At 33.4% G+C, this 26510-nt stretch overlaps 1 protein-coding gene and 1 non-coding gene across 2 annotated transcripts; one reads left to right on the top strand and one right to left on the bottom strand.

Moving 5' to 3' along the window:
* The first annotated feature begins 12223 nt into the window (after positions 1-12223).
* LOC145027904 (small nucleolar RNA R71) lies at positions 12224-12330 on the top strand. Its single transcript, XR_013675666.1, has one exon. It is a non-coding gene; the product is annotated as a small nucleolar RNA R71 (small nucleolar RNA).
* A 6277-nt stretch (positions 12331-18607) lies between these two features.
* Positions 18608-19827, bottom strand: LOC145027338 (uncharacterized). The gene is made up of 4 exons (XM_078976906.1): positions 19500-19827; positions 19342-19424; positions 19069-19271; positions 18608-18911 (listed from the first exon to the last, which is right to left on the bottom strand). Exons 1-4 carry the CDS (start codon positions 19739-19741, stop codon positions 18804-18806), a joined length of 636 nt encoding a protein of 211 aa, XP_078833032.1. The 5' UTR covers positions 19742-19827; the 3' UTR covers positions 18608-18803.
* Positions 19828-26510: the final 6683 nt, after the last annotated feature.

The following is a 26510-nucleotide window of genomic DNA, read 5'->3' as shown; positions in this document are numbered from 1 at the left end:
TTATCTAAATAATGAGGATAATTACCATTTATACATTTAAGTTATCCTAATCCCTTAAATATCTATATAGATTTCGAAAATATGGATGGATAATGCAAGATCTTGAATTACCATATATAACAATTAGTGTATTACCAATAGCGAGGTCATCGCCAACTAACACATCGTGCACTTCGTCATAGTTGATGGGTTTTGGTCATAAGACATCCTATGTGCTCATACAAACCCTAATGCTTGGATCTAGGTTTCTCTATTGTACATGCTTTGATTCCAAGACTATAAACGCTAATTCTAGCATATAAATAATCATATTAACATAAGAATGGGTTTAAGAACATACCTTGAAGTAAGAATATTGTAAAGGTATTAGAGAAGTGGTTATCTCACGATATCAATGGTTTCGGATCAGGGTGTTTGGTTCACTTCCAGTTTTTGGAAGAGGTTCCATGAGGATTTGGGTACTTGGCTGCACTTCAGTACAAATTTTGATCCGCATACCAATGGTTAGAGCGAGTGGACTATATAGACGTTAGAAGACATGCTTCAGGAATGTGTACTGGATTGTGGTGGTAGTTAGGATATATATCTCCCATTAGTTGAGTTTTGTTACAACAATAGGTACTGCACCAATATTGATCGACCTCCTTTTGAGATGATTTATGAGAGGAAGTGTCGGAACCCGAGTCGTTGGGGCGAGTTCGGTCACCAAATCATGGGTAGCACGGAGGTGGTGCTTCGTATTAAAAAGTTAATTCAATAGGTGCACAGGAGATTGCAGACCACACAAAGTCATAAGAATAGTTATGCAGATAAACGTCGTTCAAATTTGGAATTTCAAGTTGGGGATATGGTACTCCTGAAGGTGTCACCTTGGAAACATGTTATCCGGTTCAGGAAGTGGGGCAAGATGGAAAACCCTGATATATCAGTTCTTTCAGGGTTGTTTCCTTAGTGGGTCGGGTTGCTTATCGTTTAGAGCTACCCGAGGAGCTCAGTCAGATTCACATCACTTTCCACGTCTCTCAGCTGCGTAGGTGTTTGGTTGATGATTTTGCAATGGTTATTTTGGAGGATATCAGTTTCATGAACACCTAAATTACATAGAGAAAATGATTGCAATCTTAGATAAGAAGATGAAGAATCTGTGAAACGAGGTTGCAGGTCTAATGAAGGTGAAGTGGCAGCACCATAAAGGTTCATAATGGATATGGAAGCCTAAGGAGTAGATGAGAGAGAACAACTCGGAGTTGTTTGCGGAGGCGAACTTTAAGTACGAATTCTGATTCAAGTGGGGGAGAATTATAACGCTCGATTCCCAAGTAAAATCCTTAAAAACCTTAATGTTTATTTTATGCATTGTGTATTTACGCTAAACGTAAATAAGGTATGCTAGGCGTACCTTGTGAGCCTTGGACACATTGTTAATGATCCTCGTACGTTGGACGTACCAAGAGTACGTTGTGTGTACTCTAGCCCGAGACAAACCCTAAATTTTAGGGTTTGGACCCTATTTAAACACCATTATAACCCCTAAGACCTCTTCTATGACCAGCCTTCTCCGTCCCAAAGAAATCTCCATGAAACCCTAACCTGCTTTTTAGAGGACATTGAATCTTGTGTGTGTTTTGGTGTGTTTTTGGTGCATCTTGAATATCTGATCCTACCCTAAGCCCTTCATCAACCTTGTAGCACTCATGTATGCTAGCCGTACATAAGACTGGACCATATATACATTCGAATATCTGATCCTAACCTAAGCCCTTCATCAAACAAGAACAAGAAATAAGGTCAAACCAAATATTCTCAGACTATAAGATCTTAGTTATATATAACCATGATGCATAAACTAAGCAACTACATTAATGATGTCAATTCCAAAAAAGAAAGGTCCTAGGCTATTAGGCATCATATAATCAAGCAATTCTATCATGCAATTCCTTAAGATCCCTAGACTATCACTAGAATGTTGTTCTAACATATCACAATATCAAATAAGATTATGGTATTTTGGGGTCTACTTATTTGCTCTAGCTGATCGTACACATCGTATCCTCGTTGAGTATTTGAATGTCGTTTGAAAATATTTTCCTTAGTTTGAGACTGGATTCACACGAGTGTTCCTCTAATTCACTTAAACCAATGCTCTAATACCAAATTGTAACATTCATAAATTTTTTGAAAATTATATACTTTTAAAATATACCCCAAACCATCATTGTTTACAAATTGTTTAAAATAAGTTTAACATCAGAGAAATCCCAAAATTGAAAAAAAAAATATGAGGAGGTGTACGATCACGCCTTTGCCTTCCTGCGATCCTATGAAGTACCTGAAACATAATCCAAAACTGTAAGCCCAAAGTTTAGTGAGTTCCCCCAAAATACCGATACATAACAAATAACACATATATAATAACAACATGTAATGGGTCCACAACTTTACAGACTGGATTACCCCCTGAGCCCACAACATAAGTCTGACTTGGCTTAGGCCTACATCTTATATCTGTCTTGCTCCCCTGGCCTAATCATTCCTTGGAATGAATAACGCTAAGCCCTCAGTACAAGTCTGGCATGCCCTTCCCGACCCTCAACTCATATCTGGAATGCTCATGAGTCCTCAGTATATGTCTGCAATGCCCTTCCTGGCCCTCTGCTCATATTTGGCATACTATAGGGTTTTTTAGCTACAGCACGGAGCAGTAAAACCTCAACCTAACCCACACAATATGTCGACATATAATAGATAAGATCATATACAGATAAACAAACAATATCACAGGTAGCCCTATAGATCTACTAGACTAGCATATCAATACTAGTATACATATCTATACCATACTCAACATATCAAAAATGTCAGGTTATCAAACTAATAGGTCGGCCTTGGTGCCTTCGAGTCGATAGTATAGTGAGGAAAACTCACCTCACAAGTAGCTGAGCTGATAAGATCTAACTCCGAATCTCAGCTATCGACTCAAATGCAACAGTCCAAAAGAGTGTCAAACTGAAGATGAGAGCTTACCTTGCTAGATCCTTGCTTCCATCTTCCAACTTTTGCTCCTTTTTCCCTAAAAAACACACTAAAACACAAAATGAGAGGGAAGGTGATTAGGGTTCACTAGGGCCGCAAAAAGGGTCTAGAGGCTGATAAAGGATCAACCCCTAGGGACTTAAGGAGATTAAATGGGGTGCAAAACCCTAAAATTTAGGGTTTCCCACAGAGCTGCCAAATCGTTGAGTCGGTCCAAAAAGATATGCGGCCTAAAAGCCTTACAACACGTCGAGTTGAGGCTATCAACACACTGAGTTCCAAGGGAAACTTGAATTTTAAAGAATAAATCTCATACCTGGAAACCGAGATGTTATACAGAGAGTGTGATTTGTGCATCTTCAGATTGAGGTGAGTTTCCTCACTGTATTTGTGGGTCGAAGGCACCAATGCCGACCCATTGGAGTATGTTATAGAATGGTAGTGATTCTCATGACACTTATTGATATGCTTATATGTGCTTGTTGTCTTTGTGACTGTTGCTGGTATGAATGTAAGTTTAGCTGTAGGGGTAAAATATACTTGTACCGGTTGAAAGATACCAAAGGAGTTAGAAGGGATTCTATGATTTGGAAGGGACTTAGCGAGTCGAAAGGAACTCAGGGAGTAGGAAGGGACTCAGAGAGTTGGAAGGGACTTGGGGGTGAAATAGACCCATTGTATGCTATATATGATAGGTATGTATGTTGTATGGTATATGGTATTTGGGGAACTCACTAAGCTTTGTGCTTACGATTTTAGTTTATGTTTCAAGTACTTCTAGTTCGAAAGGGAAGGGCACAACCTGATCGCAATGCATCCACCCATGTTTCCATAACTTTTATGATTTTGGAATTTGTACTCTGATAACTATTTTTACACTAGCTTACTTTGATGGTTGTTTGAGATATTTGATGAATTTTGGTTGATATAAAAATGAAATTTTTACTTTTGATTCTTGGGATGTTACAACATCGTGTTTGACTGGGGAGGCTTATGGGGGACGTGGGAGACGAGTCAATAGAGTTAGGGTGTAGCTTTTTTTTTTTTTTTTTTAATAATTTATTGCCTTTATTTTTAGGTTAAAAGATTAAAATACCCCAGACATGTGGGCCATTTAACAAAAAAACAAACATCTAATAGTATTATGGATAAAACACGTAACTTTTATACATATAAGAGATGGTCTGAATTAATTATTAAAAATATGAATTAAACGTGCGTTTTTACAAATGCACGAGAGACGATTCGTTTAATTTACTCTAAGAAAAATACTTCAAAGTGTACTTGTAATTTACTTTATGAAAAATACTTCAAAGATTATAATTTCTTTTGGCTAGTTTTATAAGCACCCATTAATTGTTTGTTGTAGTAAGATTCTAAAAAGTTTGCATGACTACAAGACTTGTATTTGTCGGCAAGTTTTGATAAATTGTCGACTTAAGTCATATATATATATATATATATATATATATATATATATATATATATATATATATATATATATAAAATAGCTGAAAATACATATAAAATTATCAATTATATAAAAAATTGTCGTCTTAAGTCACGCCTTACAAATGATGTGTCTCACTAAGGCTCGTAAAAACTTGAAACTAGATATTTCCAACAAATCATGTCTTATGTTAATTAGAATCATTATTGTACCCCATGTGTGAGTGAATGAGTGTTTGAACCATCATGTTTGACTTTTTTTATATCACTGAAAGGGTATATATAATAACATACTTTTTCTTTACAAGCAGAACCAATATTGTTACATAATTTACAAACTTTTAAGTTGTTGAATAATTGTAAAAATAATAACAACAAAATGTTAATTTTACTTTTGTTTTCTATTTAAACTAAAAATATTGTACTCTTTTTAATCTTAAAAATATTATAAAAAAAGTATTTATAATAAAAAGTTGGGTTAAATTCGACGTTTAAGACACTGATACAAATTGAATTGATTTATTTATGCATGAAGATGAGAAAAACAACTAATTTTGTTAAGAAATTTAATAATTTATTAAATTGCTGATGAATATTGTTACATAGTATAACATTATAAAAAAATCACTAAGTTTATGGGTGTTATATAAACACCAACTCAATGTACCAAAAAATTTTAAGGGGGTTTTTGAGATTGTTTGTTTATAATAAAATTGTTTATTAGTTTATGTATTTATAAAATTATATTTCAAAAAAATATATGAATTAATTTATATGTTAGTAAGAAGTTATAAGTTGAAAAATCATTTAAAAACAATATTTGAATAAATTTATAGTCACTTAATAATAAATACTTTTTAAGTTATGTTTGACGTACTAATTGAAAAGTTAGCTATTAAATAAAAAGCTAGTAAATAGATGAAAAACTAGCTGATAAAAAATAACATTTGGTAAAAACTAGCTGAAAATATGAAATGACATAAAAAAAACATTTAAAAGAATGTGTTTTTGCAATTAATTAACAGATGTATTTGGAAAACTTAAAAAAAAACTTTTAAAAAACTAGTTTAAGTAACTTTTTAAAAAGTAACTCATAAGCTAGTTTATAAGCTATTTTTTGGCTTACCAAACATGACAATTTAAAAATATTCGAAAAATAAGCTAGATGTGACGTGCCAAACACAACCTTAAGGATTACGATTTGTAACTTCTTTAAAACTTTGTTCTGAGGGAGTAAAAAGTTGTTTATATATATATATATATATATATATATATATATATATATATATATATATATATATATATATATATATATATATGTATAGGGTTAGGTTCATTTGAGACCACTTATATTTTGTGAGACCGTGAGACGCATTTTTTTTATTTTTTTTTATTTTTTTTAATTTTTTTTAGTAAATTCATGTTCCGAAAATAATATTTAAAAAAATAATTTTTTGATTTTTCCATTTATTTTGCATTTTAAAATTATTTTTAGAATATGTACAGTGTAATATTTTATTTAGAATATTTCACGTATTTTTCAAAAAAAAAAAAGAATTTTTTTTATTTATTTTAGTTAATTCAAGTTCCGAAAATAATATTTAAAAAAAGAATTTTTAGATTTTTCCATTTATTTTGCATTTTAAAATTATTTTTTAGAATATGTCAGTGTAATATTCTATTTAGAATATTTCACGTATTTTTCAAAAAAAAAAAAAAGGAATTTTTTTATTTTTTTTATATATTTTTTAGTTAATTCAAGTTCCAAAAATAATATTTAAAAAAAGAATTTTTGGATTTTTCCATTTATTTTGCATTTTAAAATTATTTTTAGATTTGGTTTCACGGTCTTACAAAATTAGAATGGTCCCAAATGAACCTGAACATATATATATATATATATATATATATATATATATATATATATATATATATATATATATATATATATATATATATATATATATATATATATATAAATAAATTTAGAAGTGAACAGTTTTTGCATCTGATTGGTTGGATTTTTTTTTTTCGTTTTTATTTACATGTGTGAGGTTATCTATGTGCTCCTTTTGCATTATATGCTTCTCACACTTTAGACACGCGTTTGATTTTTATGTTTTCTTACACAGCTTGCCACCGCCTCGAATCCTTCGAGTTTCTCTTCCGGAATCTCCCACACGACGAATCTCTACTTCGTCTGTTATCCTCACCCGAGTTTCTCTTCCACCGTTTCGTTTTTGTCGTTCCAATCGGAGCTCTTCACTCCCCCCCTAAACTGTTTTCATCTACTTTTCGTTCTCACCAAATCGCTCTGTCCTTTCAGTCTTTTGAAGAATTAGGTTCGGCGGGCCTTTCACTCACCCCTTACTTAGAGATGCTTTCTGATATAAAATCAAGAAGGATCTCAGGTCCTTCCTTCAATCGATGTACAACCAGACGAGCACCATCGGACGCCCCTTCCTCCCTCTCACTTCCTTTCGACACGGTGCTTCTGGTATTCTTCTTTTCCTCTTCTTGATTTTTGTTTCATTCTGCGCTTCGATCGATTTTTTTGGGGTGGGGGTTTACCCATTATGAGCCCAAAATTTTGATTTTGTGGTTCTTTTTTTGTGTTTACGTTGAACCATAAATCAGCTTTAAATCACTTTTTACTTACCCTCGATCGGTGTTTGACAAGATTACTAAACTAAAGGAAATCAACACCAGATATTAGGTATTCGGTTTTGCTTCCGTCATTATTGTTGATTCTTTGCATTTTTTTTTTCTTCTGTGAATTTCGATTCAGGACCGGATTCCATAAATCCTCTGTCACCAGCATGTCGTCTGAAACCAAATTGGAAAATCCACACATTGGAGATGGGGGTGGAGACGGAGCTTGGCTGATAAGCGCATGTAAGGGTTTTGTTATCTTTCTTACTTTCTTGCTTCATGTGATTAATTTATAATTAGGGCTTTGCAATTAGCATCATGCGTCTATTCAGAATCACTGGTAACATGATTCTATTAGAGAACAGGGCGTGAAGCAAACGCATAGTCATATGTATGTCAATCTTCAACTCAATCATATGTTCGATTCTAAACCACAGGAAAAACATGAGGTTTGTCGTTACCCACCCCTACTACACACAAAATCAAGTATACAATTGTAGGGGTAAATCTGTCCATTAACTGCATGATGCATCTTTAACTTGAGTCAGTTAAATATGTTCACCATTGATGGTTTTATTGATTATTTTATTTGATGATCCTTCTTCCATTTCTTCACAGTACATTCTTTTAACTGCTTTGAGAATTCATTTTCTTCATCTGTAGTAATGATTTTGTGATGAATCTCATAACTTTGTCGTTCTGTTTTCGACAGGAGAGACCTCTTCAATGTTCAAGGGCAAATCTGTCCACTTTGCCAAACATTAAAGATAGACCTATAAGAAGAACATGTATCAGGTGTTGTGTTTATACTTCCAACTACAAAACACGTCCTGTCTAATAGAAATTTTAGAGATTATTCCAAATAATTTTATAAGAATGATGTTGTTTCTGTTTGGTGTTGATCTCAGATTGACGTACGAAATCTTCAAAGTTGGTAAACCCGGTGGTTATAAAATGCGTATTCAACTATTCTTTCATTTTTCATTTTTCATGTTTATGTTTCTTTTATTTAAACTAATGATTAATTATTACTGACTAATGATCTTTTGTATTATTGGATTTCCTCTGCTTGATAATCATTTTTTAGTACACGAATTGATTAATTAGTTTTAGCTATTGTTCTCAATTGGATTTTAGTTTCCAACTTCATAGTCGATATGGGTTTGAACTTTTTTTTAACAAGAAAATTGAACTTTACATCTTGGATGGAATAATGTTTCAATCAAGTTTGTACTTTATGTATTGTCTAAACTAAAAACGATCATCTTCATATTCATTTTTTTGATCCCTAGTCTAGGGCTCTGAATTGCAGCTCAGAGTTCTATGGCAATTTAGATGCCACATTTTTTACAAAATTTTGTTTAGGAGGAAAGGCTTTCAAGGAATATTGATTTCAATCGAAAAAGATTGTAGATTTAAGGTTTGATTTTCTGACATGGAAGGAGCTGTGAAAACCCATATCTTCAATTTGCTCGTAAGTGAATGCATCTCTTATCTAACCACTTCTATTACTTATCCAACCCCGCAAAGCCGGGATTTTTCCGTAGTTTTTATCTAATAAAATAGCTTTTCTTCAATTTATATCTGCTGCTTAACATTTTCAATTTTTTTTTTTCCTTTCTAAAATTAACTAACTTTATCATTTTTCTATCTTAAATGTTTTATGATGCTTCCTTATATAATTTATAACTAGTTGCAAGACCATATATTATATGAGTTAACTTAAAAAAATTAAATATAAATGTCTAAGTATCTTTGAATTTATAAGAAAATAAGAAAAAAATAAATTATTATAATGAAAATGTTTTTATCTTTTAAATTTAAATAAATAATTTAAATAAAAAAACAAATAAGTTTTAATTTTGAGAATTTTGAAACTAAAAGGTAAGTTTATTATGATATTGATATCCATTTATTACTATATTTATTCTAATTATTATATTAAAATATTATGTAGAATATAAAAAAAATAGAAAAACTTATAAAATGATATATGAAAAAATATTAATTCAAAATAACCACAAAACGACATTTGACAAATTAAATGCGTATAATTTTGTTGAACATGTTTTACAAAACAATAAAAGATGATAAAGTTTTCAGATACGTAATTATAAAAGTATAAAAACCATAAAATATTATGTAACTGTAATGTTTTATAATTTTTGATATTTTTAGTTTTGAAGGTTTCAACCGTTAAGATTAACTATTAAAAATATATAAGGTCTTAATATAAGTAAAATATAAGTTAAATGTTGTTAAATATAATAATCAAATATCATAAAACTGAAATTTAAAAGGTTAGAGAATAAGGGGGTGTTTTGGAATGGGTTTTTCAATTGATAAATGTATTTTAACTTATTAGTTTATTAGCTTTTAATGGTATTAAAATGAAGTTTTTTTTTTTTTTTTTTTTTTTTTTTTTTAAAACGTTTGGATTAGTTTATACCGTGTCAAAATGCTATAAGTTAATAAACCCTTTTTAGTGTTTGACAAAACGAAAAAAAAAAAAAAAAATTTGTTAGAGATGTATGACAACTATAAGTTATAATGAGTTTTGTTAAGTTAGTAACTTACTAACAATAGTATATCTCCGTTTTCACATCGCTATAAGGTGTTTTTAAAAATGTATCTATTAAAACACGTATTTTAATTTATAGTGGTGTGGAATCGATACTAAACTAAAAAAAAACTTATTTTTTTTAAGTCAATGAAGCACACTCTAAGAAGTATTTGGAATAATCTTTTAAAAAAAACCATGTTCTCCAATGATAAAAAGGTTTTAAGAACTTATTTGAATAGTTAAAAGATTTAGAAATTATAACGGTTTTTTTTTTCATGTAACTTATTTATGGTAACTATTTATTTTAGCATCTCCTATTATATTGTTTCGGTAATTTGGTCTAATTAATTTCCTTGTTTGAATCTAATACATACTCGACTGCCAAAGGTCATTTAAGTGACATAGTCCCTTTACTCCTTATTAAGTCATAAATGTCGAGATTCATCTCCCTACTCCATTTAAACATGATTCCCGAGTTTCGTCGTTGTAACAAAAAATACGAAGTTATTAAAAAAGGTGAGCATGAATCATGACGGTGGATGGATAGAAGTCCGTCGGAGGAAAACCAGTAGGAGATTCCACGTCGGTGATGATATCATGAGCTACTACGTGACTGGATTCACAGATGGCACGAGAAAGGATGATATTCGCAAACCATTCAGTGGCTTTGGGAAAGTAGCAAGAAGGATTACCACAGGAAGAACTTCGCAATCGTAAGGTACACAGGGGTAGTTGATGCTAATGCATTCGAGAAGAAACTGCAATGTATCAGATTTGGAAATAGGGTGCTCTTTGTCAACATCTCGAGACATCCGCATAAACCGATACCGAAGCACGGACGAGATGCGCACAAAACAACCGCCGGCAAACCAACAGGCATTCCAACAATTGGTAAACCACACCCACAACCAATAGGGATGAGAGATCGTAAAATATTCACCCAGGTGCTTGGGGGTAATTGGGAACGACTATCTAAGGCCAATTCGCCTCGGATTGCTCTAAACTCCAAAACTTATATGAAGGAATGGATCAAGAAATTAGTATTGATTGGGGGGACGCATAGTTTCAATCATATTGACACGATGCATGATTCACACATTGTAAATTAGGAAACTAAGTACATGGGTGGCTTACGTTGTCTGGCCATTGAGTTTAATAGCTCGAGCAGTGCAACGCAATTTCTAGGGAAAAAATCGAATGGAGGGACTGGTTTAAATGGCTTATTAGAGCATACCAACATGAACTAAAATATGAAAGAACTGCATGGCTGAAGATACTCGGCGTTCCAATTACACTTTGGGATGAAAACAATTTCTCCACCATTGCCAGACGATATGGCAGGATCGTCGGTCCTTTTGATAACATTTCAAACAAAAGGGACTACTCCATGTGTAAGGTGGGGTCATCACTTTAGAAAGAAAATGGATCAATGACGAGATAAGAATTATGACAGATAGGATGGAATACAAAGTTGGTGTGGTGGAATACACCGATGACCGGTCCCCGTTCAAGCCACTTCCCTCTGACAAAGTAGAGGATTCAGACGACGGTCAAGAAATATAGGGTGTGTTAGAGACTGGGATGGATGAAGACGAAAAGGAAGAGGGTGAAATACGATCAGGAGATGAGTTTCAAGAACATGGAGATATAATGAAACAAGATGGGGGTGAAACTTGAACAGAATACAACTCTTAGGCACAACGAGTGATTTTGAAACCAATGGTGGATTATGAAACTGGTGACACCAAACTGCTCCGATTAATTCATTGATGGCCGCTGGTGAACCGACTAGTGTTGGGGTTGTCGTTGACCTGCCGATAATGGAACAGACCGGTGAACCGTTAGGAGGGTAAACCGGGACAAATATTAATGTAGAGAACCCATGTCCTAAAATTACGGAAGCGGTGATATCCCCCAATTATTACAATTCAATACTCCTAGCCACACGGTTAAGAATAGGGAACACGTCACTAATTTTAATATAGACATTGGGCCTCTCCAAAAATTGGTGCCACTTGGGTGTTTTGGCTCATTCCCTATTAATCCAAACACCATTCTTTTTGCTTGTATTTCTCCTCCTTTACCTTTTTGTACTCATCATACGGGAGTCATTCCTTCTTGGGTTTCCGTCAATTATCATCAAATCTATCGCCACTTGAATAGAATACTTAAGCTTTCTTGTTTCCATTCTCATCCAAATCACAATCTTTAGTAAGATGAGGTCCGTTATAATTCTCACATCCAACCCGAATAGCATGGATTGTTTGGTCCATCTTAGTCATCCTCCGATCTAAACACTCTAGTTTAGCCATCATTGCCGCCATGCTATTGTTAACAGTGTTCACCACCCCCCGAATTACTTCATTCATTGGGTTATGATATTATCTAGAGTGTTTAGAGAATTCCTCAATTAATTCCCTTATCACCGGGGGTGGCTTCTTTGTGAGAGGTCCTTGCGAGTCAAGAAGCTGCCTTGTAGTCACATTTACTCCATCATAAAAAATAGATACTTTTTGTTGGCTATTAAGATCGTGATGTGGGCAATTCCTTAGTAAGCCCTTATATCTCTCCCATGCCTCGTATAAGGATTCTCCAGCTTGTTGTTCAAAATTGGCAATGGCTTTCTTCAATTTGGCTATCTTTGAGGGGGGATAAAATTGATCAATGAAGTCTTCCTTCATTTTAACCCATGTAGTGATAGATCCAGGAGGTAATGATTTGAGCCAATCCTTTGCAGCACCTTTGAATGTAACTAGAAGCATACGAAGCAGCTGGGTCTCGCGAGGCACATTTAGAACATTAAAATAATCAGCTACATCGTTGACCTCATCCCAGTGTTTATAGGCATCTTCGTGATCTTTACCGTAGAAGGGGATCCCCTTTAGTTGAGCAAGTATGTGACCTTTAAGCTCAAAGGTGGCAGTTGCGGGAATTGCGGGTTGCGCAAGTCCCGGCCTGGTATCGTCACACATTCTCTTCTTCCATTCTCCCATGGGAACTTCATAGATGTTAGCCATGGGGTTAGCTAGTTCGCCTTCAAAATCGCTTTCTTCTTCGTATTCAGAATCGGAGTCGTATTCGAATTCGGCCGCTTTTGGATTATCTTCAATATTCTGTAACTGGCTTTCTTCGCTCTTTTGACTGCTGGTCTCTCCTGCCATCTTGTTCTTTTTCTTCCCAAAAACCGTTTTCAAGCTCGTCAAAGGTGATTTCTTAGGTGTATTAGAGCTTTTAACCTCCTTGCCTTTGTTTTTCTTTAAAGCGGGTTCTGGGTCTTCGTATGGAGGAACCAGGGGTGTGTTGGATCCTTTGGTCATGTAATGCCTGCAAACAAAACAAGAAAAACGCGTAAAAGGAACAAAAATAAAAAACTAGAAACGAAAATAGTTGTTCAGCGATGGACTCGTCAAGTTCAATGCAAAAACATCAAAAAATTGTAAACGAACTTCCTAAAAGCTAAAAACTGAATTTCAATTCTAATCCTAAATCTACTAAAAGCAGTAACTTTGTGCAAGAGAAATCTCACACAAATGATCGATAACAATAGTAATCAATTTAAATTTAGAACCGTTCCCCGGCAACAGCGCCAAAAACTTGATGTGTGTTAAACCAACTAGTTTTATTCCTACTTCTAAATTGTGAATTAATCACACAAAAGGCAGTGAGCCTGTCAATTGGTGGTATAGATCTAGTAAGCAAGATATCGAACTCAGGGAAGGCAATTAAACTAATTACTAAAATTATCTAAAAACAAAATAACAAATAATAAAAGAGGGGTTTTCTCTAGTTTTACAAGACTAGAAACTTACTAACAGTTAAACTAAGTAACTAACTAACAACTAAGCAAGCAAAGACCAACTAAATTCAATATCTAAAGGGACTTCTGTTCATGTTCGACTCAATTGATTCTATGGTTGATTTAATGGTAATAGTGCAATGGATTAACCTTTTATTGGTTACCGATTTAGGTGATTAGATTCACATTCGCTATCGCTAATCCTTAGAAAATAAACTAATTCAAGCAGTGGCCAGTTGTCTAAATTAATTAATTCTCTAGGTTATTTATTCGGGTTAAATAAGACTTGTAATGGTTAATTAAATTAATAATTCAATTAGCCTCTTGTTGTTGGTTTATCAAATAAGCTCACACATTAACTTACCTATTCTTTAATTAATCCTAGTTTCACATTCGCTAATTCTAGGCGCATAATAGAGTGTTCACATAAATCAGATGATGTAAACAATTAAGAGATGCTCATGCAGCCTAATTGTCTTTCTATTAACATAAAATAGTTATGGTTAATGCATAAGTATCTTTAACAATCTTAATTCAACAAAATCACAAATTTAAAGTTAATCCTACCATTAATCAAACCATAATCTCAAAATTGTCTTACCCAAACAGAAGCTAAAAAGTTTAGCTCATGATTAAGGCAATAGAAAACTAAAAAACGAAATTCAATAACATAAACATGGTTTACGTACTAGATCTAGTTAAGAGAAATCAAATTATGCCTTAGTTATCCTTCAAAATTGGAATTGGGTTGGATCTTCACTCTTCCAAACGCCTCTCTTCGTTCTGAATCGCAACTCCTCTCTCTAGGGTTCTCTCTCCAAATTTCGTACCGATCTGGAAGACTTCTTTTATAGATTCGACTCGACTCGTTGAGCCCCTCATTAAATTCCCGTGTACGGCAAGGTAAGGACTCTTCGGCTTCGCGAATCTTCGTGGGAATTCGTCGAGTCAATGCCAGCCTCGCCGAGTTCTTTGTGGTTTTTTGTCCTCTCTTCTTTTGTTCACTCCAAAGTTTCCCAATAGCTACTCCTGCTTCCGATCTTCTTTTTTGGACTGAAAATATAATTCAAACATACTTAAGTACCTTTTGTCTATAATATCTAATTAATTAGCTAATAAACAATAAAAATCTATACTAAATATAGAGCTACACATGCACATATCATTCTCAAAATGTGCTTCTGCAACAAATCTTGACAACACCAACAATGGTGGTGGTGGTGCTGGCAAGACACAAAATGGGTTTCTCAAAAGAGGAAGAATACACGAATGTGAGGACGCGTGGAGAGAGAAGATGCTTGAAGCGTAACCCTAGACTAAGTAATCAGCACAATAACATCCATGGTTAATGGGTGGCTCATGGTTGTTGGGTAGCCGGTTTGGTATATATGAGTATTGAGTAGGATGATGGCTTTGAGGTCATTTAGGTAATTTCGAGTAATCCACTCTCCTAGGCTTTCCCTTTGGTAAGTGGAGTGAAAAAGATATTATTTCTCTTGTTATTTATCTTGAAGTTGAATTTGCTGTCATTTGATGTAATTAGTGGCAACATTGGTGGAGTTAAAATACATTCCAAGACCTACAACCCTACATACTTTATCCTTCATTTGCCTGCATATGTTTGTCATAGCTAAACCAGTTCCAAACCTCAATTTACCTGCTGCTAGGCTTATGATTATAAGTGGAGTGAAAAAACATTTTTGCCCCTGTACTTTATCTTGAAGGTTAGTTTACTTTTATTTGTTATAATTAATTTAGTGGCATTGGTGGACCAAAGGACCTGATGTTATATTCAAGATTCAATTGGAAAATTGGTTTTGTTTATACCTTATAGGATTAATTATGTGAATTCGATTTTTAGATCATCGCTCACGTATATTATCGAATTCACATATATTATACAAATTGCAATTACAATGATATTATATCATAGATAATTATATATGTTGGTAATAACCTATCATATCCATTAATATTTTAAAAGCTATTTATTGTAAAAAATTTACTTTGGAAAAAATATTGTATTAATATTATTGATTTTTTTTAACTTAATCATATTTTTTAATATATGTTAAAAATGTTATTGAGACTTTTATTATAATTTAAAAGTAGGTCTAGAAGAAAATATGATTTTTTATGATATTTGAATAAGTTTTAAACTCAATTAATACAATTTCAAGTTATATATAAATGCATAAAATTATCTTTGTTTTCTGTTTGTGTTTATTTATAAATAAAATTGAAATTAATTATGATCTCGCACGGATTTTCGGATTTGAGGGTTAGTCGGCCCGGTTGGACTATCAAACTAGCAAGATGACATGTTTTATGTCTGACTCATTTTTCAGAATATTGATTTAAATGAAAATATACAACAACATAGACAAATATAAATTTACATTCAAATTATTACTTTGTTTCCTAAATACGATTTAAGCGTGTGTGTATATATATATATATATATATATATATATATATATATATATATATATATATATATATATATATATATATATATATATATAAAAGACATAAAAATTGAAATAATGTCATTAGTGTCTAATAGTTATTAATTAAAAAAGGAAACATGTTTTTATAAATTTTATATAACAAATGGATATTACTATATTATAATGGTTATAGATATCTATATTAAAAGACATTTTTATTAATATAATTAAATAACATATAAAAAGGTTATTTTTTATTAACATAAAAATGTAAAACCTAACACTTAAAAATAAATTATCTTGGATATAAAATACATTTAATATATTATGAATTTTAAATTTAAGGTTATGTTTGGCGTACTAACTGAAAAGTTAACTGATAGTTGAAAAAGCTAGCTGTTAAATAAAAAAACTTCCTGACAGCTAAAAAGCTAGGTGATAAAATATGACGTTTGAAACAATTTAGGAATAGTTTAGTATATATTCACATATATCCACAGTGTGACTTGAACTCCTAACCTCAATTAGAGTAGATAACATCGGATACCATTGGATTAGAAATCCCTTGATTGAAAATAAATAAATAAACGAATGAAAAACTTTAAACCCTTGCCTTCTTTATCCTCTCTCATTAATAGAATGTCTTTTCCTTACAATTCATTAGACATGCCACATTTGGGGTGGTGTAAGCCGAGAGTGCCGAGGCCATGCCAACTCCACTCCATGGATTGGAGATGAAATTAAAAGAATATGAAGGATATTATTATCAATGTATTAATCTTGCAGTGATAAATAAAAAATAATTGTGGAAATATCAGTTCTTTTGATTTATATTTGTTTTGGATCTAGCTAGCTAAAAAAATGTTTTATTTCTTTATAAATCTTTATGGTATCATTTTGTAATGGTTCTAAATAATATGACATGTATACAATTCATTTTGTTCATAATATTATACTTGGTACCAACTTGTTTGACTACTAAGAAGTTTGATGGTACAAATTGATAATTATATATACCAACTTCTTTATACTTTTCAACTGTAACAGTTATAAACCCGTAAGGCATGAGACAATTTTATCGTCTATTATAAAGAAATTTCTAAAGTGATTATTTTAGCTTTATTAAAGAATTCTATTAAGTAACTTTTCAATTTTTTTTATGTAACTTGGTAATCACTATTAACTACGATTAAATTATTAATACCATTTTGTTCAAATTATAAGCCCTAAACACATTTGACAATCAAAATATATGATTTTGTATGCGTGTGTGTATATATATATACACACACACTACTGATTACATGCGCAAAAATGTGACGGTGAATAATTTATTCCGATATAAGTTTCTTTTATAAAAACGTTATGTTCCAAGGAAAATACATGTTTAATACAATAGAATCCAACTTTACGATATTTGTTGAAATGATATCCACATCAAATAACCGATAAAAAATAGCTCAATGACTATTAAAAGCTACATATTTTTTAATAAATATTTTTTTATAAATAAGAAACATAAATAAATAAAATATACTTAGGTTGTCTTTTGCACGTTACAACTAGCTGATAAGCTAGTTTATTTTTCGATCTGTTTTAAGTAGTCATGTTTGGTAAATCAAAAAGTAGTTTATCAACTAACTTATAAGCTAGCTTTTTAAAAAAACTACTTTTTTATGAGTTTCTTTTTTTTTTTTAATTTTCAAATATACTTCTTAATTAATTATAAAAACACATTCATTTAAATACCATTTTAAGGATTCACCATAATAAGTAAAATAATTTAGAAATAATTTAGTATATATTTTTATTTGCCGTTCAAAAAATAAATTATTCATTTTCAATTTCAAACCATTTAACAAATCTTAACCCATCCCATATAAATGACATGTCATACATTTAATTTGTCATGGATTTCAAAAAGAGCATGACATATATGACACCGTTTCCTCAAGTAAAATGTAAATTATGAAAGAAGTTCATATTGCGAGATTGTTTGATTTGAAGGTACTTTTCAACATCAATAACTATTGCCAACCTTGAATGATGTGTTCAAAATTCCACTGCTCCGATCTTAATTAATTTATACCTTGCAAGATATTATGATATGGCGAATGCAGATACAAGTGGACAAGTTGTTGTAAGTTTTAATAGGTACTTAATAATTACGAGGTCGAGCTCGATAGTGTTAGGTGTGTCGAATATTCAAAGATTTAAATACGTATGCCCAATAAAATTATACATTAAAATGAAAAATATTTGCTAAAGTTATATCGATCTAATAAGTAAATGTAAATTACTCGACCGGACATATATAAAGTTTATGTTTAATGAAAGAAGTGGACCCAATATTAAACCAAAAATATTTGCAATAGATGATCAAGTTTTCGATAACTTATTTAATTTGAAATATTGAAGTTAAGTTAAAAAAATTAAATGATGTGCTACATCATGCACTATCGATCATTTTTAAGATGATTCTTAAGCAAAATATGATACTATTCAAAATGATGTGGTATTGCGTTTCTGGAGGCCCGAAAATGATTTTACACGTGAAATATGTTTTTTCGTGTTTAATAAATAATCAACACATGACGCGTAAGATAAGATAGATCGCAAAATGAGATATTGAATAATAATAATATCTACTATATACGAACAATATCAAGAAAAATAAATCATGATGATAAAAGATTTATATTGAAACTGTTTTCACATTTTCCTTAAAAAACCACAAGTCTACAAAAGGGCACAAAATGTCTAGTATTATTTGAAATGAAATTTCACATTATTCGATTAAGCTATAGAATTTAATTTGTTCATCACCAAACAAGAATTTAATTAGTTGTAATTATATATTTCATTTTTTTCGTGCTTTTTCTTTTTCCTTGGCTTCTTTATCAACTTCCTTAGCTTCCTCTAATACAGGTTCCATTATATCCTCTATCTTGTCTTCCATTTCTTGAACCTGAAATTCCAAATATCAAGAAAAAAATACATACATAACCTTGTCAATAAATTGAAAAAGAAAACTAAACATATGATCATTTGGAAAAAAATAATAAATCTTGATCTCTAAATTAATTTTCATAAAAAGAAAAAAAAAAGAAAAAAGAAAAACCAACCTTGTCAATGAAATCTCCGGCGTTGTGAGCATCTTGTTCAACTCTTTCAGCCACATGTTCGATAAAATCAAGAGTCTTCTTGAGTTGGCTATCTTCCGGCAGATCATCTTGGAGTTCCTCCACCACTTTGTCCACCTTATCCGCCACCGATTCCACTATATCCGATATATGCTCCGCCGTCGCCATTATCTGGTCAACTTTCTCTGTAACACCAAAACCCATTATTCCAATTTTTTTTTAATCATTAAAGAAAAAAAAAACTTAAACACTTACGCAGAAGAAATTTTATTGGACCTCCTTTGGTGGTAACCAAGGGGATGATAAATGTCATCAAAATCCCAATAGCCCAATTCTTCCTAAAAGTTAAAAAAAATAAACACTAACGACTCATAAATAAATAAATAAATAAAAAGAGTTGGAAGATTAGCTACCAAGCACCAGGAGGAGAACCAGGTGGTGGAGATGGCGTTCCAGCGGGTTCCACGTTGGCATAAGCGATGATGGAATCCCATCTACTGGTGGCGATGTTGGTGGTTGTGAGAGGAGCTAGCGCTGGTGTGTGTTTGTTGATCCGAAACCCAGACATAGGATTGAAAGAAACAACAGCATGGGATTTGTGAGCTAGGGTTTCATGCAAAATTATCCGAGAAGCCAAAAAGGTTGAGATCGACATGGTTTAAGATCTTGAGAAAATTTCAACTGCTTTTTTCAATATTATGTGGGTGTACAAAACAATTTATGGAATATATCCATACATGTAGAGACAATGCGGTATTTGCTATTTCTAATAAATAAATTATTAAATATTTTAATCATTTAAGAGTAACTGGAGTCGCATGTTATCACGTGTTTTTCTATAAAAATTTATTAGGATTTCAAAGGGTGTAGTTTTTTTTGACAATTTTGCCATTGTGGCATGTACTTGTTAGTTAGGAAACAAGGAGAGCAATAGTATTCAACCAAGGACAAAATTGTCCATCTGATTAATTAAGGTGATCATAGTGTCAAATGTCAACACTACTACTACCTACTCACTTTCTGTTTACACGCAAGTCATACACCATTTACTCTATTTTGCTTCTTGTAAAAATGAAATACTTTATAACTATTGAAAATTATCTTCCTTGATTATTCTCAATCATAAGCCTAAGGGACTGATATTATTTTTGCTATTTATTTTTACTGCCCTCTAGTTGTCACGTAAAAATTGCCACACATCTTGGAATGTTTGTCATTTAAAAGACATGATTTGTCATTTTTTCATTCAATTTTTTTTTTAAAACAATAAAAGTATATTTTATATAAAAACTAATACATAAAATTAAAATTTCATATAAAATACGAAGAACAAGTACACTTGAAATTAAAAAACAACGAATTTAAAATTAAAAAACACACAAGACATTTAAAATTAAAACATATAAAACATTAAAACAAGCTTCAAATTAAAATAAAAAACAACACAAGTTCATTGGACATATTGACGCCATTTGTCGCTCTCCCTCATAACTTGTCAAAACTCAACAAACCGAAAAGGTTTGTTAGTTTCTTTACGGAAGGCTTCAAAAACATTGACGAACAAAATTCTTTCATTTTCACAATTTACTACTTCACGCCTCATCCTAACAAATACAGTGTGAAATTGCACTGCAGCTGCGTTTGCATGTCTCCATTTGGAGAAGAGTTGATTTTTGCTTCGACATCAACCGACTTCACGATTGTATCTTTGGGCGACGCTCGACCAAAAAGTAGATGCATCTACAACGTTTATGTTGAGTGGCTCTTCACTTACATCAATCCATGCACGAGCCAAGACGATCTCTTTATCTGTGGTCTAAAGCTTAGCCATTTTTTAGAGATGAAGGTTTGAAGATAATGGAAGATAAAAATAAAAAAAGATAGGAGGGTTGAATGAAAAATGTTTGAATGTGGTGAAAAATAAAGAACCATGTTGGTATTTATAGTAGTTGAGATCATATGTCATTAACAAATATTATTCGATAATGATTCTTGGGCACAAAGATTTTTAAAACGTGTCAAAATTGAAAAAAATAACTTTGTCAATTTGGACGCTGAATTCTCACTTAAAAAAAACAAAATTTCATAAATGACCGTTTCACAAAATCTAAAGTTTCGTCCCTGACTTTAAAAAATCTCACGGATGGTCCTTGTGGTTTCAAAACTTTTAATGTTTAGTCCTTATGGCTTACTCTGTCAGTATTTGTCTCGTTAAATAAATGACATTTTCGTCATTTCACTACCTAGAGACCATTACGAGGGTTTCTATTATTTTTTTTAAAAAGAAAAAATGAAATTTAATATGCAAGGTCTCTCTCTCTCTCTAATAAATACCCAATAACATCTTCATGAACTCAAGAACATCGTCCGCCGCCACTACCACCGTTCGTTACCCCCACATTTCACCACCACTACCGTCTGCCACCTTCATCTCCACTTAATTTTTTTCCCACTTCAATAAACCCGCTAGTGAGATCTCGTGGCGCTTTCTCCAACAATATTGCCAAAATGAAGCTTTTCAATAACAGATTCATCTATAGTTCAAAATTAATTCTAAATATAAATCTCTAATCAATATGATAAAACAGAATTTTAGATTATTAATTAGAAAACAAAAAATAAATCTTACTAGGTGCTACGTCTTCTTCATCTGCACTTGATTATCAAGATCTTTCAATTCCTTCCTTCTATTGTCATCGACCATTACAAGGTTCACCATTTGAGTATTAGGAAAAACTGAAAAAGGTGAGCCACAAATCACATAAACAAGATAGAATTCACAAACCAACATTGAATTTGATACAGATTCATGAAACATAGAATTGAACTTAGTAGATTAAGGAAGAAACAGATCAATCAAAGTTTACCTTTTGTGCATCCTTCGAGCAAGGTGAGATTTCTCTGTCTTGGAATTCACGACGACGACATTAAAATCACGGAAACAGAAACATCGTTTGGAGAACCAATTTCATGCCTCCATCTTTATTAGAACATGATATCGAAGAAACAAATCAATGTCTGAGAAACAAATTGATGTCTGAGAAACAAATCAATGTCTGAGACCCTTACATATTAAGTTTCATTTAATAATAATAATAATAATAATAATAATAATAATAAGAGAAAACCTCAAAATTGTACCTGAGGTAGTTAAATGATGAAAATGTCCTTCTTTTAACGAACAAATATTGATAGGGTGGGACATAAGGACTACACATTAAAAGTTTTGAAACCACATGACCCATCCATGAGGTTTTTTAATGTTAGGGACAAAACTAAAGATTTTATAAAACCAAGGGACCATTTATAAAGTTTTGTCTAAAAAAACAAATTGACAATGTATTTTTTTTCAAATAAAAAAGACAAAACTGCACAAATGGTCCCTGTGGTTTGCTGAAAATTGCCACTTTGGTCCAAAATTTTTTGGACTAGCACCAGAGGTCCAAACTTTTCATTTTGTTGCGAATTTGGTTCGATTTTTTTTGAAATTTTTTATAAAGACAATTTTGCCCCTGATTATTTAATATTTTAATTTTCTTTTATTACAACAATTAAAAAGAATTAGAATTAAAAGAAAAAAGAAAATATTATCTCTCTCTCTCCAAAGCAGACGAGCACCAGAGGTTATACAACCTTGTGATCGATCGACACTCCCCGTAAATCCCCTTCTAGCCTCGCCTCTCATACCTCTCTCTCGAACCAACCGTCACACTCGCTTCTTCTTCTTCTTCTTCTTCTTCTTCTCCTGTCGAGCAAAACCCACCGAGGACCTCGTCTTCTTTATTGTTGTTGCTCGTGGCACCTCATCGGGACCCCCAAACGAACCTTGTTTTCAATTCCTCTTCCTGTTTCAAACCAACACCGGAGGCGTGTGGTCTACTGTCGTTCTCTTCTAACAATCGCTCGGGGATGAGAAGGCCAAATCGGAGACCAAATTTGCAGAGATTGGCACTCTACCTGTGTGTGTCTAGGGTTTTTTTATTGGGGGTGACAGAAGGTTAGAGAAGGAAGATTCTGATGCCAAAACGACTTCATCTTTGTTCGAAGCAATCCCGACGATCTCGATTCTCAAATCGCCTCTCTCTACAACTTCTTTACGAACCCTTCTCAGATCTTACACCGATGAAGGTTTGGCGTTGAACTCGACTGATGTCCTTCTAGTTTTTTGAAACCCTAGCTATTCAGATCTGTTGTGGTGTTTGTGTGTGTATGTGTGTTTAATCTCTCGTTTGTCTTGTTCGAGTTTGTGTGTGTGTTTAATTTGTATGTGTGTGTGTGTTTGTGTTGTATCTGTTGAAAAACCGATGGATGTTTGTGTTGATCTGTGTTTGCTCATCAAATTTCATTTTTATGTGTGTGTGTTCATTTGATCTGATTTTGTAGGGGTGAGCAAAAACTGAACCGACTAAAGAAAAACCGACAAAACCGCAATAAACCGCAACCGAAAAACCGAAACCGATGCAAAAACCAATGGTGCGGATTTAATTTTTGCAAAAACCGAAGGTCAACGGTGCGGTGCGGTTTCTATCCTAAAAACCGGTCCATCAAAACCGAACTGCACCGCACCGCAAGCGTGTATAGTAATAAATCAATCAATGTATATTATATACATTCTATTTAAAATAGTTATAAACGATAATATATTTATTATATGTTTATTTTGTGTTTGTATAAAACTATATGGGGTGCAAAAGAAATGTTCTATTGTTAGTCAAACGTACTAATCGATTACATGTAATAAGATTGTAACAAATTAAGTCAAAATCAACCAACCTTCAATCATTAATTAGTTTGTGAGAGTGGTTACAAGTTGTATTTTAAGCGACTTATAATTTTTGATTATGTAATTTTTGTTTTGAGCTGAAAATGAATGTATTAAAAAAAACAGAACAATACAAGCTTATATGCACATGGTTTTCAGTTCTTACAGTTTTAAAAAACCGCACAAAAAAACATAAAAAAAACTGCACCAAATTATTAACACGGTTTAAAAACCGAAACCGCACCGATACAAACCGAAACCGCATTTAAAAACCGAAAAACCGAACCATTGCAAAACCGCACCCAACGGTTTTATGAATGCAAAAACCGCACCATGCGGTTTGCGGTTTGGTTTGGTCTGAAAACCGCATCAAACCGAACCATGCTCACCCCTATGATTTTGTGTGTGTGTTCATCTGATTTCATTTAGGTGGAGATGGATATGACAAATTGTGGTTGTGGCGGGCGGTGGTCAAACAATGGTGGTGGAGGACGACGGTCGAATGGTGGAAGTGGCGGAAGATATTCTTTAGCGTTCTTGAGGAAGAAGAAGAAGATGGGTGAGAGAGAGAAAGAGAGAGAGAGAGAGATAATATTTTCTTTTTTCTTTTAATTTTAATTCTTTTTAATTGTTGTAATAAAAGAAAATTAAAATATTAAATAATCAGGGGCAAAATTGTCTTTATAAAAAATTTCAAACAAAATCGGACCAAATTCGCAACAAAATGAAAAGTTTGGACCTCTGGTGCTAGTCCAAACATTTTTGGACCAAAGTGGCAATTTTCAGCAAACCACAGGGACCATTTGTGCAGTTTTGTCAATAAAAAATCAATTTTTTTTTTTCAATTTCGCTCAATGTTGACAATTGTCCAACCGAAACGTATTGTTTTTACATTAAAAATCTTATTAGTATATTTTTTTCAGCGTCGATGGTTGGATGTGGTGAATAATTATGATTGTGAGATCATTTATCAAACGGGGAAAGCCAATGTGGTGGCCGATGCTCTCAGCCTCAAGGTGGTCGCGACTCTAATCAGAGACATATGTTCGAGGATGATCGTGATTACTCCATTGTTGGAGCGGATTCGTGAGGCGCAAGTCGAGGCTATGAAGGAAGAGCACCGAAAGAGCGAGCAAATTGTGGATCAGGTGGCTTCCTTCGATTATGGTAGCATTGGATTCTTGACTCTGCATCGACGAGTTTGGGTTTCATATTGGGGTGGTGTATGTTAGATTATGATGAAGGAGGCTTACAAGTCAAGGTTCTCCATTCATCCCGGGGCGATGAAGATGTATATGGATCTTCGTCCTGATTATTGGTGGACCTGCATGAAGCGGGATGTGACATGGTATGTGGAGCTGTTCTTGACTTGCAAGAAGGTCAAGACCAAACATCAGTGAAATCATGACAATATGCAGCCTTTGGAGATTCCCGTATGGAAATGGGAGGACATCACCATAGATTTTATCATAAAGCTTCCCAGGATCGTGGATCGTTAGACTAAGAGCGCACATTTCATTCCGGTTTAGGAAAGTATTTCTGAAGAGAAGTTAGCCGAGGTTTATATTAGGGAGGTTGTGGCATGTCATGGGGTGTAGCACCTGGTTTCCGGTATGTGAATTTTATTTGAGCATTGCCCTATTTTAGCCTTGGACTCGGCGAGTCATAGGTCCGACTCGCCGAGTAGGGACGTGACCCAGGTCACGTTTTAAGTTGGCGACTCGGCGAGTCCATATCCTGGACTCGGCGAGTCACCGCTGCTGGATGAAAACCTAAGTTTCAAGGGTTTGCACCCTATTTAAACCCTCATTCCGCCCCAACTCGTCCCCATTCACCCCCCAGAACTCCCCAACATCGTTTTTCCCTTATTTCCTTGAGAGATTGAAGTGCTCTTGGTGTGTTCTTGAAGGTTTTGAGGAGAAAGAGGTGTAGATCAAGAAGAGGAGAAGGAGATCAGGCATCTTTGTGTCATTTCAACATATTCCTTGAGGTATAGCTCGTTTCCCCTCTGCTTTCAAGCTTGTAATCCCTTTTTGCTTCATTGGAGTCCTTCTTGGGCTCTTCCCCAAGCTTGTTTGTGCTTTGTGGGTGATAATAAGTTGTTAGCCTTTAGATCTAGGCATGATTTAGTCCCTGGAGCTTGGATCTATTGCCTTTATGGGGTCATATTGCATGAAAGCCCTAGATCTACCTCTTTTGGTGCACTTTGAGCCTTAAAATCCATATTGGTGAATATCTACACGTAAAGTTGGAAACTTTACGTGTGAATTGTGTCCTAGAAGCCCGGATCTGTGAATGGCATGGACTGGAATCGAGCAAATCGGTGTATTTGATGGATGCATGGCTGCGACTCGGCGAGTCATATATGTGACTCGACGAGTCTGGTCACGAGTCACTGAACTGGTCCCTTTAAGATGTATCGAGTTGAGCTGTGAGTCACAGGGGGTGACTCGGTGAGTTGGAAGCTGAACTCACTCATGATAGGACTCGACGAGTCAATGCCCTGACTCGGCGAGTCCAAGGCAATCTTCATAGATCAAGAACAAACTCGGCGAGTTGTTCATACAACTCGGCGAGTCTTAGCATATGTGTTCTTCGGATGAAGATGAACTCGACGAGTTGTTCATACAACTCGGCGAGTAGGATGAAGGAGTTGAATGAC

Source organism: Lactuca saligna, chromosome 1 (genome assembly GCF_052625555.1).
Source record: "Lactuca saligna cultivar CGN05327 chromosome 1, ASM5262555v1, whole genome shotgun sequence".
In the NCBI taxonomy this organism is placed as follows: Eukaryota; Viridiplantae; Streptophyta; class Magnoliopsida; order Asterales; family Asteraceae; genus Lactuca; species Lactuca saligna.
Note: the sequence above shows the minus strand (reverse complement) of the source record. Positions and strands in the feature narration are given on the sequence as shown.